The sequence below is a fragment of the Idiotropiscis lumnitzeri genome, chromosome 4 (genome assembly GCF_059441095.1).
Source record: "Idiotropiscis lumnitzeri isolate Australia: NSW breed Sydney's pygmy pipehorse chromosome 4, RoL_Ilum_1.0, whole genome shotgun sequence".
Taxonomy (NCBI): domain Eukaryota; kingdom Metazoa; phylum Chordata; class Actinopteri; order Syngnathiformes; family Syngnathidae; genus Idiotropiscis; species Idiotropiscis lumnitzeri.
In genome coordinates this window covers 30,367,837-30,387,536 of record NC_142394.1, presented here as the reverse complement: position 1 = coordinate 30,387,536, position 19,700 = coordinate 30,367,837, and the positions used below count along the sequence as shown (strand labels likewise).

The 19,700-nt window shown below is 45.1% G+C and overlaps 2 protein-coding genes and 1 long non-coding RNA gene across 4 annotated transcripts in view; all 3 read left to right on the top strand.

The window, feature by feature from the left end:
- trpc5a (transient receptor potential cation channel, subfamily C, member 5a) overlaps positions 1–9,025 on the top strand; it is a 36,478-nt gene extending 27,453 nt beyond the window's left edge. For both annotated transcript variants that reach the window (XM_088294776.1, XM_088294775.1), the window contains exons 13-17: positions 3,738–3,933; positions 4,004–4,213; positions 5,114–5,155; positions 5,612–5,701; positions 6,558–9,025. In XM_088294776.1, coding sequence (XP_088150902.1) covers positions 3,738–3,933; positions 4,004–4,213; positions 5,114–5,155; positions 5,612–5,701; positions 6,558–7,538 — 1,519 coding nt within the window. In that variant the 3' untranslated portion in view covers positions 7,539–9,025. The remainder of the gene's footprint in view (positions 1–3,737; positions 3,934–4,003; positions 4,214–5,113; positions 5,156–5,611; positions 5,702–6,557) is intronic.
- A 1,936-nt stretch (positions 9,026–10,961) lies between these two features.
- On the top strand, positions 10,962–14,549 carry LOC148339158 (uncharacterized). The gene is made up of 2 exons (XR_015842929.1): positions 10,962–11,561; positions 13,197–14,549. It is a non-coding gene; the product is annotated as an uncharacterized LOC148339158 (long non-coding RNA).
- Positions 14,550–16,287: 1,738 nt separating this feature from the next.
- Positions 16,288–18,052, top strand: cnpy3 (canopy FGF signaling regulator 3). The gene is made up of 6 exons (XM_088294132.1): positions 16,288–16,599; positions 16,862–16,988; positions 17,080–17,176; positions 17,246–17,368; positions 17,437–17,554; positions 17,649–18,052. The coding sequence occupies exons 1-6, from the start codon at positions 16,491–16,493 to the stop codon at positions 17,834–17,836; spliced, it is 762 nt and encodes a 253-aa protein (XP_088150258.1). The 5' UTR covers positions 16,288–16,490; the 3' UTR covers positions 17,837–18,052.
- The last annotated feature ends 1,648 nt before the right edge of the window (positions 18,053–19,700 follow it).

The window sequence follows — 19,700 nt, the reverse complement described above, 5'->3', positions numbered from 1 at the left end:
AATTGTTTTGGGGGATTCCGGCTGGCGTGTCACGGTCATTTGTGCATAAACAGACCCATGTATGATTTTATGGAGGACTGAAAGTGCCAAAATTCAATTAATAAATACAACATTAAACGTTGAATTAAAATGGTTATTTATTTATTTAATTCCATATTTAATTAATTAACTGTTTAGTTGATTAATTAATTGAATATGGAATTAAATAAATAAACGTGTCAATAATTAATTAAATTTCTAATATATGTAAAAAAAAGCAACAACAACTATCTAATTATTTTTGTATTTAATAAATTATTTCGTGGTCTCGCGTTCCAGTGTTTCACATGAATTAATTTCATCTGTCAAACTCGCCCATCAAAGTTCGGTGGGCAGGTGCCAACACCTGATTGGTTGGGCTGCTCATCAAGTCACGGCAAATCAATTCCAGAAAATGCATCTCCACACTGAGTGACGCTTTACACCTCTGCATTGGTTTGAATACTCAAGAAAAAGAAAAATAGAGGCCTCGATCGCTTAATCTATGTAGTTCATGAAAGTCCGCCATCGTCTAGCCGCCATGTTTGCAAAGCAACGGCTTAGACACGATTTGAGTTCATCAGCGTTTAGCCCCGCCCACCAACTTTGATGGGCGAGTTTGACAGATAAAATTAAATCATGAAACGCTACAACGCCGGACCATGAAATAATTAATTACAGAAATAATTAATTCAATTCATAATTAAAATAATGCAGAAATGATATTTTTTTTCTTTTATTATTATTGATAATCTAATTAATGATACATTTAGTTAATTCCACCTTTAATGAATAAATAAAACATTGAATAAATTAATGACAATTTTAATGAAACATTTCATGGTGTAATTTAAATTTGGCACTTTCTGTCCTCCATATGATTCAACACGTTCACATGTTTGGTGCTTGAGGGGGTTTCACCTGCCGCTGACCTCGTTTTTTTTTTTCTTTTTTTAGATCCAATTTACGCGTATGGTGCTTGAAGGAGTTTTAACCGGACTTTGACCCTGGCAATTTACACACAATTTACGTGTGTGGCGCTCCGAACAAATTTAGCCGGTCCTTGAACCTTCGCATTGCGTCTCTGTCGTCTTTTTACCTTTTTATTTTTAAACTATTTTACATGCGTTGTGTACTTTAAAAGCATCAAACTAGACGCCACATTGGCATAAACAAAGAGGAACAAATATCCCGTCAACCTCAACGCAGGCGGCAGTCGTGTCTTGTGCGGCTGCAGATATCCCAACGAGCACGCCGGTCGCCGCGGAGGCGGCAAACAGAGCGATGGCGGCCCCGAGGGCTGCGTCAACATTTATTTGTTTACAATGAATGCATTATTTGCGGAGCGTGCGCTTGCGTCTGCGAGAGAGAAGAGAAAGCAACGCCCGCCGCGATTGCGCCACCACAACAATTGCCATCATCTCCCTTTTGCTTTTGTTTGCCGCGCCAACACGAGAGAATTTTGCACTTCCTGGTTGCGCTCAGGTGTGCGACTGCCCCCGCGTCTCATCTGTCCATCACGCCGTCCTGCTGGCATGAGCGTGTTGGAGTGTTTGACACCGTGATGCAACGCGTCAGCGTGAGTCGCGCATGAGGAGGCGTGAAAACAACTGGCTCCAGAACACCTCCATCCGTGACTGACAGATGACGATGGCGCCTGCCAAGCACCCACCGGCACCAAAAACGCGCTCGGATTTTGCACCCCGATGAGGTCAATCAAGGAAAACGGGAGCGTCGCGATGGAAACGATTGCTAACCGGTTGAAACGCTGACGCTTCATCATCATGTCGCTTCTTCCTCGTCTTGTTTCACAATAATGACGTCGTGATGTCACGCTCTGTTGCCTCTTTCATGGCCAGTCAACTCCTCTTCTCATTTACACTCTCGATAGTCGCAAACACACACACGCGCGCGCATACGCACACACACACACACACACACACACACACACGCACGCACGCACACACACACAAGCCGCCATGAAAATAAATTTCGCTGTTGAATATTTTATGCCGCACAAATATAAGCACCCGCCAGGCAACGCTCACTCTCGCTCGCCGGAAGACGAGGCCGAGCGCCGCCACCAATTGTCGCCTCATCAAAGATTCAACGCTCCGCTGTCCTCTCTGACTGGGGGAGGCGACCAGAAGTGATAGACGGAGCAAAAATGTGACAGCCCAAACCCAATCAAGGGTCAGCGTCTTGCTCAGTTCCCGAGACCAAAACAGTCTGCCGGGTGGCAGTCAAGTCACAAATAAAGCTGAACGATTTATCGCTTTGGGACGGAAATCGCAATCTCAGACAATGGAATTTCAAGATGGTCAAAGCCGCGTTTTTTTTTTCTTTTTTTCCCCAAAAGGCTCTTGTGCCCCACGCTCACGAAGGAGGTCACACTAACCAGCGCAGAACTGATTGAAAAAGGAAAAAGTGTCGCGCTGCAGCTTGTAGTGCCGCTACTTGAATGCTAGCTGCCAAGCTAGCTTGCGGCGCAGCCGTTCTGACTTTATTTGTACTATATGCAAGTCCGTGCGCAGTAGCACCAACGAGCTGCGTGATGCGGATCATCTCCTCTGTGGTGACAAATAAACAACGCCACTAACAAGTGCCGTTTTAACCGAGCAGGCGAACGAGGAGTCGCTAAACGTGCTTATTGCGAAATTGAAATACAGAATTGGTTACATTTCTCAGACTGAAACACGCAAACAGCTGACCTCATCATGACGAAAAGGTTCATTGTCAAACGTAAATTAAATATTTCGAATCTCATCATTGATATTTGCAAATCTACACAATAATAGGTTTTGAATCAATTTAGCTTTGCTAAGGGACAATGATCTTATTGACAATCTCACTTGTACGTGAAGAACATGTAAAACATTTTGGTGTTAAAAAAAAAAAAAAGCATTTTCATATACACAATTAGACATGAATCCCAAATTATACTTGGCGGCAAGTCGTTTTTTAAAAACTTGAGAAAGAACTGCCGCTCTTCACAAAACCTTTCATGTCTTTGCATTATTACAGGAATAGCTTTGATTGTTTTTAAGGCAATGATGTCGTTTTTTTGTCCCGTTTGTAAATGTCACTGGACATTGTGAAGAAAATCGCAAACGAAATCGCAATATCTGTCAGAAAAATCGCAATACAATTTTTCCCTAAAATCGTTCAGCCACAAACTAATTTTGGGGGAGAATTGATTATCCTATCGTTTGATCCATTGATCACAACAATTGAATTCGTCGACCCCCCCCCCCCCCATCCATACGTCAAAGTCTCAAGAATCTTCAAGTTCTGAATAAGTCCGGCCAAGTTGAACGGCAAGTCACGCTCGAGTCTCTCTCACAGTCAAAGCCGGCGCTGACATTTCCTGGCTATAAATAATTTTGGATACGGTGTGTCAAGGTGTATTTCCTAATGACCCGTCTTTTCTTGAGGTCGCAGATCTCCTTATAAGCTGCTCATAACGTTGCCGGAATGAAAGTGCCTCCAGCTCTTTTTCTATTGGCAGTCAGAATTTCCTCACTTAGCCATTTTGGAGTGAGTTCCGCATCTGCTGGGGTCAAACATTCTTCAAATATTTTTTTTTTTTAAGTGTGCGAGGAGAGTACTGTACATAATAAAGATTTAGACGCGCATTTTACAGATCGCAAAAAAAGAAATGGAGGATTTGTGAGCATCCAGTGCCAAAATATCCCCCCCACCCCTAAATCCGCCTCCAGGCTCTTTGAGACCCTGCAGTCGCTCTTTTGGTCGATATTCGGTCTGCTGAACCTCTACGTCACCAACGTGAAGGCGCGCCACGAGTTCACGGAGTTCGTGGGAGCCACCATGTTCGGGACGTACAACGTGATCTCGCTCGTGGTCCTGCTCAACATGCTCATCGCCATGATGAACAACTCGTACCAGCTCATCGCCGTGAGTCCCGACGATTCGCGCTCGGTGTTTTTAAAACGGCGCTCATCGTCACGTCGCCTCCTCCCATCAGGACCACGCCGACATCGAGTGGAAGTTCGCCCGCACCAAGCTGTGGATGAGCTACTTCGACGAAGGAGGGACGCTGCCGCCGCCGTTCAACATCGTCCCCAGCCCCAAGTCCATCTGGTACCTGCTCATGTGGCTGCACAACAAGCTGTGCGGCCGAGGCCAGCCGCCCGGGGACGATCCGCACAAGTGCGAGAACCTGCGAGAGTTCACGGTGAGTGGACCTGAAGTTCGTCCGCGAAAATCGAACACGCCGGTGTCGCTACGAGATGTGGTAGGGGTCGTTCGTAGACGGCCCTCTTGCGAATGACGTCACGCTTTCAAAAATATATTTTTCCTCTGTGTTTGTTTTGACCCCTGGCTGTTCTATTTTGCATATTTTGATTTTCTAAATAAAAAATAAAACAAAATAAGTGACCGACCTTTAACCCGTCTGATTCCAAAAGCAACGGAACATTGACGTGACGTCTTCGACAGGCACGCAGAGGACGCCCAAAAAAAAACAAAAAAAAAAACAGGATGATCCTCGTAGAAGCAGCCATAAATGTGCTTTATTATTTTTTGATTGTTATTATTTAGTAAGTCCGAACATACAAAATGTGCCAAACAGGAGTGACAAACATGGAGTCAAAGAAATATATAAAAATATAATGCGTGACGTCATCAGCAGGCGCGAAGGCTACCCAAGGACCCCGTCCATTTAAAATGTTCAATAAAGTATTAAAAAAATAACATCGCGCGACCCGACCACATCGAGTACCGACACCGGCAGTCATTGGTAGAGAGGCGAGTTAAACACGTACCGATGAACATGTTTTACAGACTGCTCGCACCCCCCTTCATTCGCTGCCCCCCCCCCACACACACACACACACAGGCATGTTCATTTCATCTGAAGTCAGCAGAGTTATATAAGCCGAGCAGCCCACATAAGTTCACAGAGCACTGCAGAGATCTGATTGTGTGTGTGTGTGTGCGTGTGCGTGTGTGCGTTTTCAGCTGTGTTCTCGTGTTTCTAAATTCACTCCAACCATGCATGCAATAACTGCCGTAGAGGCTCAAACTGCAAATGTAACGCATTTCTTTACATTGTGCTCCCGTTGTCTCTCTGCAGGAGCGTCACGCCGACAGTCTGATCCAGAACCAGCACTACCAGGTGTGTAAGACCCACTTCGTTTCAAGCACGTTTCCACAAAGACAACGAGAATCCAAAAGCAAAATGGAGCATTAGGTTTTGACGGATTCTCACGAGGATGCGTTGAGCCAACAAAGCGTGTCGCCGCGCGGGCGCCATTGGCGACGGCGGCGGCTGCCGCTTTGAAATGCGTCCATGTTGTCAAGGACTTGTTGGCCGGCGCCCGACGAGCGCGTGGCGTCATATTCTGGCAAAGGCGGAGAGTGACAGCTCGCCCAGCGTGCCGCTTGGCCGCCGCAGGTGTCGATTGTGGGAGGACGATTCTCTCGCCGAGGTCGGAGTTGACGTTTCCTCCCACGTTGTACCAAATCCCCGGCCAAGCGTTTTACTCTCGGGTCATTTATGGGACACGTGACGACGCACCACGAGACCGCGACGGGCTCCCGTCACCGAACACTAAACCGTCGTTTTCAACAGGAAGTGATCCGAAACCTGGTGAAGAGATATGTGGCGGCGATGATCCGCAGCGCCAAGACGGACGAGGGCCTGACGGAGGAGAACTTTAAGGTGGGCACCTTCACGCACAGAAACGAGTCACTAACTTTCCCGTAAAATGAGATTGCAAGGCGTTTGTAAGCAGACGATACCGTTTCAGATTATTTTAGCAAGTATAAATGGAAACAATATTCAGAAAAATCTCATTTATTTTATCTTCACTCATTTAATCCAGAAAACATATAAACGCACCTTTATAAATTTGGTCACCGCCTACCAAAGACGTATTTATACGTCTTACATTCTTTTCTTTTTTTACGTGAGAGTGTACAGGAGGGTCTGACACAGCTTCTGACCAACGGATAAGGCATGACTGCAATGTCATTTGAAAAAAAAAACGACCAGCAGGGGGCAGTCCGTATAAGACAGTAATCACACAAGGGTCATGTTGAAGTCGCATGGTGAGAGAAGAGAAAGCATCGTAGTAGTGGTCGCGATAGACAAAACCAAACAATTAACCCGAGAGGATTGCTTTTTTGACAAAAAAAAAACCCGCAGACATGCAAGCAAGACATCGGCAATCTATCTCCTACGTTCGCCGGAGACATTGAGTGATAAAAACACAGACGACGACAAGTACTGCTAAAATTTTTCGCTCATTTCAATATACTCAGTAAAACGTATGTGATAGTTTTTCTTTTACGATGATGCCAAGTTTGTAATCGTTGATTGTAATCGTAATTAAATTTTGATTAATTGCACAGCCCTAATCCTTAAACCTCCTCCTCTATGTCGTTTGACATCGACGGCTTCATTCACGCTTCTTTCAAACGAGTAACATCTCAAAGGAATGTCTGCAAATTGTTGCAAGCTCTCGCGCTTCCTCCTCCTCATCATCATCATCAAGTTGTTTTGTGTTTGCTTTCAGGAGCTCAAGCAGGACATCTCCAGTTTCCGCTACGAGGTCCTGGATCTCCTAGGCAACCGCCGCCCGCCACGCCGACACTACTCCTCCTCCAGCGACATGGCGCGAGACGACGGCGGCGTGGCCTCGGAGGACGACAGCGAGCCTGGCGACACCGGCCAAAGGTCAAAAGGCGTGACCTTCACCGTGCCGCTGGAGGAACACGACTGCCGGCCGGCGCCCACGCTCGGCGTCTCCGCCTTGGTACGCTCCATTTCCGGGATGAGCCGGGTGGAGCACGAGGGCGAGTTGGAGGAGGAGGAAGGTGTGGGCTGGGGGGAGGAGCCAGAAGAGAAACCAAAGAGCAACGGGTTGAAGACGGCGGCCGTCCCGACGCCTTCCGCCACCAGCACCCAACCGGCGGCGTCACCTTCGTCGTCATCGTTCTCCTCCTCGCTCGCCACCTCGCTGGCTCGCACCAAGAGCCGTCTGCAGCGTCTGTCGGCGCCGGCGGCCAAGACGGACTCTTTCAAGCGCCTCTCCTTCCTCTTCTCCCGCTCCAAGCGCTCGCCCTTGCCCTTGCCCCTCCCCTCCCCGCCCTCCTACACCATCTCCGATGGGTTGCTCCTCCCGCGGGGGGGCCGCTCGGACTTGGGACTGGACCGCGTGACCAGAAGCGAGACCCGCCTAAACGAGGTGGGCCGCTCCGTGGACGCCAACAGCTCCTCTTTCTCGCCCCGGAGAACAAACGGACGAGACGTTCTCCTGACGCTGCCCCCGCCCCCGCCTTGTCCGTGCCAGTCCCTGCACTGCGCGTCCAACATGTCGGAGTCGAGCTCGCGCCTCTTGGACTCCAGCGAGGACATTTTCCAAGGCGGCGGCGGCGTGGAGGCGGCGGGTGGCAGCGGGGTAATGATGATGATGGGCGGGTGGGTAGGACCCTGCGATGATGTCACCGAGGACACCTGCGAGGTCATCGAGGACTCGGTCAGCACGCAACTATAGAGCCACGTTTGGCTGGCCTGACTTTTTGGGTTTTTTTTTTTTTCCAGCACGTTGCACAGGGATCAAGTCCAAGAACCAAGGCTGGATTTACACTGTGGCTCAAAGTGCCCGTTTCCCGTTTAATGCCCCAAAATTCCGTCTTTCTATTTAGCCGTGACACATCACTGTGTTTACATTTACCAACCCGCATGCGCACACTCTCTCGAAAATGCACGTTAACACCGACCGAGTGTCAATGTCACACCTTGAATGTACAGGACATATTGACGTCATCTCCGATGTTCTCGACGTATTCAAGAATCTTTTGCTGTCGTTTACAGCCGACGTTTTTTTTTTTTTTTAAATTGCGTTTGTTTGGGTACTTCGATGACAGTCGAGCCGCAAAGAGCCCGATTATGTTCCGATGTCGTCTGATTCCGTCCATTTTTTTTTTTCTCTTTCGTGCGGTCATAATTTAATTGCTTGAACCATGGTGTGTAAATCCAGCCTTCGGGAGTTGTCGCCATTTTGCCGTTGGGGAAGAAAAACATGCGCCAGCCGCGTTGTCGTCCGAGTCAGGTAATCCTGAAAAAGTCTAGCGAGCGATAACTTTTCTTGAAGACACAGTCGAGCGGTTCGGGCTTCTTCAGGTTATCACAGAGCTTGCATGTTCTCCCCGAGTTTGCGAGTTTCCCCCCCCCCAGGTACTCCGGCATGTTAGCTTCATTGAAGACTCTAAATTATCCAGAATGACCAGTCCGGGGGTGTCGAGCGAAAACAAGCCTAAGTGGAAAATGGACGGAAGGTTTTTGTTCCCCCCCAAGAGCAACGAAGCGGCTCACTTGGCGATGTCCCGCCGACTTCCTTCCTTCCACATTTTAGTGCACGTGCTCGCTAATCAGCTCGTTCAATCATAAGCCAGTTAGCCAATCACCATCGTTTAATTGTTTTTTTTGGCTTCATCATGTTTCACTTTGCAATAACGCCGCATTTATACACATTGAATAGCTTTTGTAGGAACACGCGCCATGACGTAGAAGTCAACGAGCGCAAAGCGGACGTCGTTAACGTCAAGGAAGACGGAGGAAGCCAGCGAATGACGAGGGCGAGGCCGTTTTCCCTTTAAGCACTTAACACGGCCAGTTCGACACACTCGAATGGAAGTACCAGGACTGGTTGGAACGTAGCCTGAAGAGACGAAACGAAAAAGGACAAAAGGGACCCCGCCCCCCTAAGCCCCGCCTCCCTTCACCCACAGCACCGTTGTGGTCACCTGCACCCCCTTTCCCCTCTCTCTCTGCACCCATCAGGGCCAAGGAACGACATTCTACCCCCAATAACACTTATACTAGTAATAATTACTCTAATAATAATATTAATAAGGACTACTCTGGTTTGTCTTTTGCTTCTTTGTGAGTTGCCTCCAAAAATTGCGGCTTCTCGTTCAGTTCTTCCTTGACTTTGTCCCACTCGGAGCTGTTCAATAAATCGACCTTGTTGGACTTGGACAGGCGTGGAGGGTGCGAGGCGAGTGAGGACACGCGGACACGCAGAGACTTTTTTTCTAAACAAATTTTTGCTACAAGAACCAATCAAAAAACGGTGTGGGTCAAGTTACGCTTATTTCGACGTTTCCTCCCGTCCACAAGCATGGGCAGACCGAGTTATGCATGACTGATCACATCACAACACGAACACACGAACACACAAGTAACGAATAAAGTGAGGGAAGGAGCTTCATTTAAACATCCAGAGACCTATCTACAAGAAAAGTAGTGCTCTGCTGCCATCTAGTGGCATTCATAAAGATTTGGTTATTGGTGGCACAGCCTAGGCCATATTCCCTGTCAATCAGAATCCTAAATCCTGTACACAAGTTTAAAACTCGTACAGTATCTACAAAACTCAAAACCGTCCACTGTGCCATCCCAAAACGCATAAACGCATGTCCGTAACCATGGCGACCTGCACGCCAACTCGTCCGGACGCGACCAGGCAATTTTTCTTTTTGGGGCGAGTCTCGGCCAAGTACGCTCTGTGCGTTTATGAATTAGCTCGCTCGTTGCCATGGCGACCGGCCCGGGTCTCGCCGCCGGGCAATCAGCGGGGCGCCTCGCCACACGGATTCAGCTTGACGATCAATCGCACCTTGCCATACGAGCGGCGGCGAATGTCACGCCTCTTAAAGGGCACCCCATTTTTCCCCCTTCCCTGCCAATGAGATATGAACACACTTATTGATGAGTATTGATCAATGGACAAGCTCCTTCGATTGGTGAAACTCAATCATTCTGATGGTTCTAGATCAGTAATGGCTGCCTGCGTGCTTGCGTGTTTCATTTGCCTCTCAAGACAAGACGAATCTCCTTCAGTGACACACGCGCGCACACGCAATGAGACTGGAGTGTCTCTTGAAGGAGTGGTTTCATTATCTTTTGTTCACACAAACACGTGTGCCCTCTCCCTCTCTCACACACGCGCACACATGACACTACGCTGACTTTCACTCGAAGATTTATGTTCCTCCAACAGGAGGGAAAACAAGGACAAAATCGCACTAATAACCGTATTGTGTGTATGCGCGTGTGTGCGTGTGCATGTAACGTACTACTAATTATACTGCCGAAGTAGTGACATAGAAATATTTGTTTGGCATTCAAACAGCACCTCCACACCAACCGTAAACACACACACAGACACACACACACACACACACACCCCCTCACACAAACAAACACACGCGCGCACACACTCTGGGGACCCGTACAGCGAGTACAAGAAGTTGTGCTACAGGTGTTTAAACAATTCAACCTTTTGCAGCGACGTGTCGAACGGAATAGCTCAAGTACACGCACGCACGCGCACACACACACAAACACAAATACACACGGATATCAGGTTCCCCTCTTCACCCTCCAAGGGGATTTCTAGCTTTAAAACAGAGGTTTCTTTTTCCACGTGAATGAATGTACGATTGTTATTTTTCTAGAAGCAGTTGGCGCACGTTGTTGACTCTTGAATAAAGGCATCCTTACAAAAGTGCTTGCTTTTGTCCCCATTTGAAGCACCTAGTGACAAAAGCAAATCTCTCCATTCGTTTAACTGCGTGTTAACCCCCCCAAATAAAAAAACGACAAAGAAATACAGCAGGTTAGCCTCTCAGTTTGCTAGCATAATGCTAAAGCTAAACAGCATCTGTGCTGCGAGTGACTGACCCCTTTAAGCCACAGACTGACAAAAAACAGCAACACGTGAACAAATAATATAAACAGCACCCCGTCATAAAATGTATTCTTTATCTTCTGCATAGAATGACTAATATTAGTGCCGCACTGATGAGTTGTCATGCCAAGAAAAAAGGAGCACCGCAAAGGTCAACTGATGCAGTGGGACAAAAACGGTTTATCTCAATTCTAGTTAATGATGTCATTTGGTGTTGTTAGAATAATATTTGGAGGTTATTATACATTTGCCATGACGCAACTTTATTTCAATACATGGTGCACATATCATGTTGAAAAGAAGGGCGGTGGCACTTCTTCAGAAGTGAGTCTGAAGCAAGCAACATCGTGCTAGGTCCTGATAAGAGATGCTGACGTCAAAGTCAGCTGCGACCCACGACGACACACCAATGATGAACCGGACCAAACCAGCTTTTGAGAAGACGAACTGTACCACCCTTGAGTGTAATCTGATTCCCCGATGTTATAAAAGGGAATGTGTGAAAAGCATCGAGGAACGGGAGGGGAGATAAAGTTGTCAAATAAACTTTGGTTAACCTTTCCGTCTCCAAAAGAGCTGTTTGTCTCTCCTTTTAGCTCACGAACACTATATGTCAAATTGGCGAACCTGACATAAAATTGGTCCTTCAGAGCCGTGAACCCAACATACTGGAGGCGTCCAGGAGCGAAGCCGACGACCGAGGACAATCGTGGCCACGACAAGATGAGGATTCTTTCTTTTTTTGGACCTGGTCCTCGACTTTGCTACTGGATGCTGAAAGTTGAAGGGAGGCTGCGGAGAGAGACGTTCAGCTCATCTTGGGTGAGTGTGTGAAGTCCGAATGTGATGAATGAGTGTGATAAATGTGGGCATTTGAAGGGGTACGTAGTTAAATTCTGCGTTAACAGGAGGGCGGACTCCTCTGCAAGTAAGTAGTTAAATTCCGTGGGGATATTGTGGGGACTAGACAGAGTAAGTCTTTAAAACTGTGTAAAACCGTAAGAATACTAGTCAATGTTACGTGAAGAGACAGAGATAGTCTATAACACTGATAGGGGATAACAGGGGTATATCCTCCACGCGCGTTTGAAAGGGGAAAAAAAGAGAAATAAGGGGAAAAAAGACGAGGGAAAAAAAAAAATAAATAAATAAAAAGGGAAAAATAGTGTGAATGAATAAGTGTGTATGGAGGCTTGCAACCTCATTTTGGAACAGGAAATTTAACCGACAACTGTCTGGGAAGCAGAAGCTTGGGAATTACCTAAAACAAAGTAATTGTCAGCCTGTTCAGGGATTGGAGAACAGTTTAGGAAAACATGGGGAAATCAAACAGTAAAAAAGCTAGCAAAAAGGATCCGAAACAACAATTGACGTGTAAGGACTAGAAATTTATAGAAAGCCAATGTCCGGAAAAAGTAAAACATTTAAACTCATGGATAACAAAATATGAATTCACTGGTCAGCTTAGTACACAAAAATACTTACAAAATAAAACGAAGAGAAGAGAGAGAAAAAAAAAAAAAAAAAAAAAAAAGAGGTGGAGAAGCAGCTACCAAGCCATTCATAGGTGTGGCTGTGTGTGCGCTGATAGATAACGTTCTGCGAGGCAACATCATTGCAGACATACAACAACAAAGTCTTATGCAAGAGAAAATCTATGGCTAGAAAAAGGAGCTACTTTGACTAATGGCATATATGTCAGTTCAGAGGAAAAAAAAAACAAAAAAAAAAAAAAACAATTCTTCCAAAAAATATTTTTCGCAATATTGACACATGTTGACACACATGTCAAACAGGAGGGATGGTATGGTAAGACAAACCAAACCAATTTTATACAACATATGGGTTTTAATTTTTTCTCAAAAGATTTTTTGAAGAGCCTGTATGATCTGTGCTCGACACAATTGTCAGGGAAACATAAGCCCAAAACGAGGACAGTTTCCCCAAGCAACATACACCTTGTGCATTGTAAAAAGTCATCTCAACCCTACCCTATTAGGGGTCTCTCGGTTGACATGATTTTCGCGTGGATAAAAAATTGAGATTTTGTGTTGTGTAGTTTTGGTTGCACTAAAAGCTGTGTTTCATGCATGTGTCCGAGACCATTACTATGAGTAATTCCAACAGCTCTTCCATCAACATGCCTTTTAGAAGTAATGATGAAATTAACACCTAATGCGGACTGCATTGCTTGGAATGATGTGTACGCTGCGATTAAGGCAACGAAAGATAAGCCTATCTTTTCTACCGATGTGGCAGTGGCTAACTTTACTTGTGTTAATCTCACAGGAACACAAGTGGTGTAAGACAACTGTACTCCAAGCAGGTACACTACTGCCACGCAGCGATGTGTGGTGGTGGTGCGGGGTACTAAATTATTTGATTCATTAAAGGACGCAGTTGGAACTTGTGCATTGGTGTCACTTCTCTTACCAGTGTCTATTTTTCCATCCACAGCAAGGGATATTCAAAGGGCAGTTGAAGCCGACGAATACCCCTATTATTACGCCAGGAAAAGACGAAGTGCTTCCTGGAGGGATGGTGATATGACTTATTTGGATGCAATTGGCCAACCAAGGGGCGTACCAGATGAGTATAAATTGGTAAATCAAATCGCAGCGGGGTTCGAGTCCATTCTTCTTTGGATTACACCGAATAAGAATGTGGATCGAATAAATTACATACACTATAACGTGCAAAGATTGGGGAACTTCATTGAAGAAGGATTTATAGCTATTAAAGAACAATTGGTCCTACGTCGTCCTTCCATCTGGGGTGACGTAAAATTGGTCCAAAAGAACAATTGGCAGCAACATCACTCATGGCATTTCAAAACCGCATCGCGGTGGACATGCTGTTGGCAGAGAGAGGAGGGGTTTGCGCCGTGATTGGGGATCAATGGTTGTACTTTCATTCCTAACAACACTTCTCCGGAAGGGTCCCTCACAAGAGCCATTGCAGGCTTGCGCACCCTGAAGCATAAGCTGAAGGAACACTCAGGTGTGACTACCTCTGCATGGGATGAGTGGTGGAACAAAACGTTTGGTAAATATAAAAATATGGTATTTTCTGTAATGATTTCTATAACAATGTTCACCTCAATCCTTGTACTGTATGGATGTTGTTGTATTCCCTGCATTCGCGTTTTGCTTTTCCGACTTATCTCAACAGCTCTCGCTCCAACAAATTCCAAACGACAGGAAATATATCCTTTGATTAATTACAGAAGTGCTGGTGATGGAGGAGACAGTGATGACCAAGTTGATGACGACGACTGAATTTACCTGGGAGATCCTATTCGTTAATCCAAAACGCTCAAATACATTAAAGTTAAACAAAGAAAAATAGAGGGGTTTACATTTGCTATCAAGCTAATGATTTGATGGAATTAAATCTTTGGAAATTCCATTGATGATAATATTTGGGGCAAATGTAGAATAAACAGGGGGGAATGTTAGAATAATATTTGGAGGTTATTATACATTTGCCATGACGCAACTTTATTTCAATACATGGTGCACATATCATGTTGAAAAGAAGGGCGGTGGCACTTCTTCAGAAGTGAGTCTGAAGCAAGCAACATCGTGCTAGGTCCTGATAAGAGATGCTGACGTCAAAGTCAGCTGCGACCCACGACGACACACCAATGATGAACCGGACCAAACCAGCTTTTGAGAAGACGAACTGTACCACCCTTGAGTGTAATCTGATTCCCCGATGTTATAAAAGGGAATGTGTGAAAAGCATCGAGGAACGGGAGGGGAGATAAAGTTGTCAAATAAACTTTGGTTAACCTTTCCGTCTCCAAAAGAGCTGTTTGTCTCTCCTTTTAGCTCACGAACACTATATGTCAAATTGGCGAACCTGACAGGTGTATTGAGCAAAAAAAAAAAATTCATTCAAGCACAACAACATTTTTTTAATCTGTCTCTCTGTGCGGTGCGGTACCAAATGTACCATAGCGTGGCTGGCAAATGCACAAGCTTCACTCCGCCTGCCCCGAAAAAAAACAATTTTTTTTCGCACATTGTACGAGCAACGTTAACCTCACATTGTGCGACTGTTGAAAGCTCGTTTTTCTGCGTCTATCGCACGTGAGTGTGATGCTCGTATTGCTGAGAGAGACGTGAGGGTTTTTCACACAAAGCTCTTGTGTGGGCCGCGCTGCTGAATAGGAACCAGCTCTCATCTTTTCTCTCGCGCACTCGCCGCATCGAGCTCCCCTCCACCAACTCAGTGTCAACTTGTGCTATGAGACACACACTCATCTGCCAGCGTGTGTGTGTGTGTGCGTGCGTGCGTGTGTGTGCGTGTGTACGTCACCAGGAGCTGGCTGTCCTTTTGGCAGTCGGCAGAAGCGCCTCTTAAAAACGCGGCAGGAGAACAGTCACCATTGTCTCCCATGACAAAAAGAAACTAAAGCGGACTTTGGTTTAGAATCTTTAAATCATATGCATCTAATTTTGCATCACAATTTTTTTGCGATATTGCAAGATTTTGCGACTCACGTGTGAGAGGACACGAGAGTCCAAAACTTGGGATCATTTCATGCTCTAAAAAAAAAGAAGATTAAAGTGCAATGAGTCTAGCAGACAAAGCAGAACTGACTTACGCAATAGCATATCTACGATAAACATTGCTAGGTAATTTAACATAGCCTAGCACTGCTCGTTAGAAAGAATTGTAACCCTCCACCGGTGGTAAAAGATACACACAATCATTTTAAAACAATACAAATGTTGTATTAAATTGTAAAAAAAAAAGACATTACAAGCACACTCAACGACTAAAATAACAGTCCCAACTGATACGCAGAGACACTCAGCAGACAGACGGGCTAACGGTTAGCCAGCTTGCTACCCTGAGCCAACGACAGCCGAACGTACACGCAAATTCTCAGACACTGACGTCATTCAACATCACAGATTCTACAGTGTAGAACTTGAGGGCAGTGGACAACAATAATAGCTACAGCTCACGTAAAAAATGTTGTCATAAAATGATGCATCGATGCATAATCACATAAATATTTGGCCCTACGATGTGGATTTATCTATTGTGTGTTCTGTCTCTGAACCCAAACGATATCCCGTGTAGTGTGTTCTAATATTTCTTCGTGGTTCTTCCCATAAACTGTTCCAGGCCAACAATTCTGAATGTTAAACAAGTTCAATATTCAACATTTGCAAGTCCTTATCTGCATCGTGAAACAAACAATTGCACGTGTCGTGTGTTCTTTCCAAATGCCTGAACAAAATCCTCGACAATAGAAAGGACAAGAACAGTTTGCAAACACATCACAAATTTTCGATTTTTTTCTTGTTGCTCACGAGATGAAAAAGACTAAAAATCGGAATGCGACTGTGTGGTTATCGCCACAGTAATGAAAAAAAGATATGACAAGTGTGTGCCGTAGCAAACTCACCACAATGTTGTTTCAAGGGCCCAAAGCTTGTTCGCTTGGACTGCATTTAAAATTTTCTGTGTAGAAGGCGTCCTCCTGTGGTGAATATAATATAGGACCATAACTTGTGGGTATCCGGATAGCTGCCTCTTCCGGTCCGTGCTCCATCCTCATTGGTCGTGGTGGTGACACTTTTTCCTCTCTGATTGGTGGTTGAAGAGCCGAAAGCGGAAGTGGTCTCAGCTGCGATGAGCCTACGAAAGGAGGATAAAACAAACGGTTTATAAAAATTACAAAAGGATAAAACGAGTGTGTTGATCGGCCGAAGTCCAAAAAAGGCGGGCGGGATGATTTTAGCGGCTCGTTTTTGGCTTTTGGTCAGCGTTGCTGCGGCTGGAACGGCGGCGAAGAACGACGGTGAAGACGAGTGGGTTCATCTTCCGGACAATTGTGAAGGTAACTGACCACGGGCGAGTTGTAACAATGCACTTCAATTAACTGCAAACAGCAGATAATATAATCATGACAACCAATTGCTGTCACTTGCATTAATATCTAACAGCGATGCTCTGAATCATGCATTGAAAAGAAAGCAACCGGGAAAGAAATTTCTGCAAGACAAAATGTCACAACGTTCCAATATTTTGGAATTTAATGTTATGAATTTTCATTTCATATATAATAATGTCATTCATTTTCTTATTCCACTTCTTTTCAGTCTGCAAGTTTGTCAGCATCGAGATGAAGTCTGCCTTCGACGAAACGGGAAAGACGAAGGAAGTCATAGATCGCAACTATCGCTTCATTGACAGCAAGGGAGCTCCGCCCATCAAATACGTCAAGTCGTAAGTGTGTGTGGCACTGCGCATCTGGGGAGAACCTCTTTGCGCTAATCTGCCTCAAATCACTGCTTTAAGATCATCTGTCTGCCCACAGCGACTTGCGCTTCATCGAGGTTGTGGAAAATGTTTGTCAGAGGCTTCTGGAGTACAACCTACACAAAGAGAGAAGTGGCAGCAATCGCTTCGCCAAGGTTTGTCACACTCAGGAATAAAGCTTCGCCTGCTTAGTTCCTCCACCTTAGAAGAGTTTGTGTATGCAGGGCATGTCCGAGACCTTCTCCACCCTTCACGGGCTGGTCAATAAAGGCGTCAACGTGGTCATGGACATTCCATACGAGCTGTGGAACGAAACGTCAGCAGAAGTGTCTGATCTCAAGAAGCGGGTAAATATATGCATGAGGTGGTCAATAAAAATAAGTTGGGAGCATAATGTGTGTGCGTGTGTTGTCAGTGTGACGTGTTGGTGGAACAGTATGAGGACGTGATTGAAGACTGGTACAAAGGCAGCCAGGAAGAAGACTTGACGACATATCTGTGTGAGAAGCATGTGCTCAAAGGAAAGGACGCAGGTGACACACACGCACACGCACGCGCACGTGCACACAAAACGAGGACAAGACATATCCCGCTGAGGCTGCTGACAACTGTGCGTTCTTTGCTCAGCTTGCTTGAAGGAAGCGTGGACACCTAAAAGGAAGGGAGACCAGGCGCCCATCGTAGAAACCAAGAAGAAGAAGAAAAGCGAAGGAGGTGACAGCAAAAAGAAAAAGGAGAAGAAAGTGAAGAAGGCGGAAAGGATGGAGGGAGTCCAGCCGAAAGCATCGCTGTCTGAGACGAAGACGGAGCTTTGAGGACTTTGCGGACAACGCTTGCAGGAACGTTTGCTACAATGAAGAAATATTTCCCCGAAACTTTATTTTAAAGTCATGTTGGATGTGTGCTCTCTTCAAGCTGCTATTTAAAATGCTCGCGTGGGTGATGTGTGTTTCCTTCTGTTTTTGTTTTTTTGTGAAAAAATGTGCTCGGTGTGGTATTTGTCTTTCAATAAAGTTTTATATATAACAATTCACCAGCACTTGTGGATTCGCCTGAAATAAGGCAAAATATGCAATATGGAGTTATAGTTGAATAATTACATCCTAAAATGTTCTAACAAACCTCGTAATTTGGTCTAATGAATATCCGCTAATTTAATGCGAACATACACTGGCTAACATAAATTTGCATATGCTAATCAACGGAAGCAGCTGTGCGGTGTTGTAATGTAAAACTGATATCAAATAAAGTACAATTAAACACACACTAAAATGTTCTACCAAACCACAAAATTCCATTTAACGAACGTCCGCTACTTTTATGCTAACATAGACTGGCTAGCATAAATAAAGTACAACGCTAATTCGAGGTTGGGTGACAATTCTGCGGTGTTGTAATGTCAGCATTTTACCTCTAGAGGAAGTCAGAGCAAAACAGGAATGATCCTTGGACATTGTAATGTCACTTTCTCACCGCTGGGGGGAACCACAATTCTATTTCCACGATTGATGCCAAGCTAACGTCCGTCCATTTGGTACCTGGGCATTCAAGGGGGACTTGCTAACTTAATCCACCTCTTAAAATGAAAAGAAAAACGTAATTTAAAAGTTTACAACTTGAGCAGTTCACAATATTCAAATAAAATGACAAAAACATGTTCAAAATGTGTTCAAATATGGTTCTCGGAATGGCTGTCACGTTCCAAAAATAAAGCACCCACCTCCAAGAGAGTCCAGGGTCCATTTAAAGCAAGTACAATGAAGACAAACGACGACAACAAACAATGCCTGCAGCATTTGATGCCGCGTCATCCATTTTGTTTTGCTGATGAAAGTGCAAGTGACCCAACGCTTTGCGAAAGCGACCTGCGTGATGAAAGCGTCACCTCCATCCATCTCGGTTGTCCACGCCGCACCTGCCAAAACACACTTTGACCAGGCCAAAATAACATCGGAATCTTGTCCAAACATTTGCTAAGATAGGAAAAAATGACCGTACCGTTGGTTCTGTATCAGCTGTGTTGTTTTGTCAACCAATGCGGCATTTGAATGCTATCGCTAACTGTTGTGCTAGCTAGCGGCTTGTGATTCAGTCGGGTCAATTTCATGAGTGCTTCCTTGAGCTTTTTTTCTATTTTTTTATACATAATTACATTTATTCTGTTACTATGTTTCGCGTTCTTTGTGTTTAATCCTCACTCGAGGGGGATTAAATGAAGTAGCTGGACAAGTTTTGTTCCTGTGAGTTTTCCGGTTTAACGAGATCAATTTGATAGCAGATGTCAACCAACAGTGAACTATTGAGCCATTTTAGTGTCATTTTACTGGCACCAATGTTAAGTGACGGCGAGACGATGCAACATTTGTCAAAAAAAAGATTACGGCTTGCATGGATCAACACTCCGGCAAGATACCCAGTCCATACATCCATGTTTGTTGACGTTTACTGTCTAACTAAAAAAATAAAACTAAGAGAAAAACTCTTGTATTTAAAACTTCATCATTGTTTGTTTAAGAATGACCTAGCTAGCTTAATGCTAACTCATAATGGATAACGCTATTGCTGGGCTAACAATTAGCATTGTTCTTTAAGCACCAAATATTTGAACACAAATAGTGTCATCAACCGTACGGATAGACAATATCACAAAACTCACAGGCAAAAGTGTAAATTGACAAA

Excerpts from the sequence above, each read along its gene's own strand:
- cnpy3 (XM_088294132.1), top strand. The coding sequence starts at position 16,491 with ATGATTTTAGCGGCTCGTTTTTGGCTTTTGGTCAGCGTTGCTGCGGCT. Across the intron at positions 16,989-17,079 it reads CCCATCAAATACGTCAAGTC|CGACTTGCGCTTCATCGAGG; the intron begins GTAAGTGTGTGT and ends GTCTGCCCACAG. Across the intron at positions 17,555-17,648 it reads GCTCAAAGGAAAGGACGCAG|CTTGCTTGAAGGAAGCGTGG; the intron begins GTGACACACACG and ends TTCTTTGCTCAG.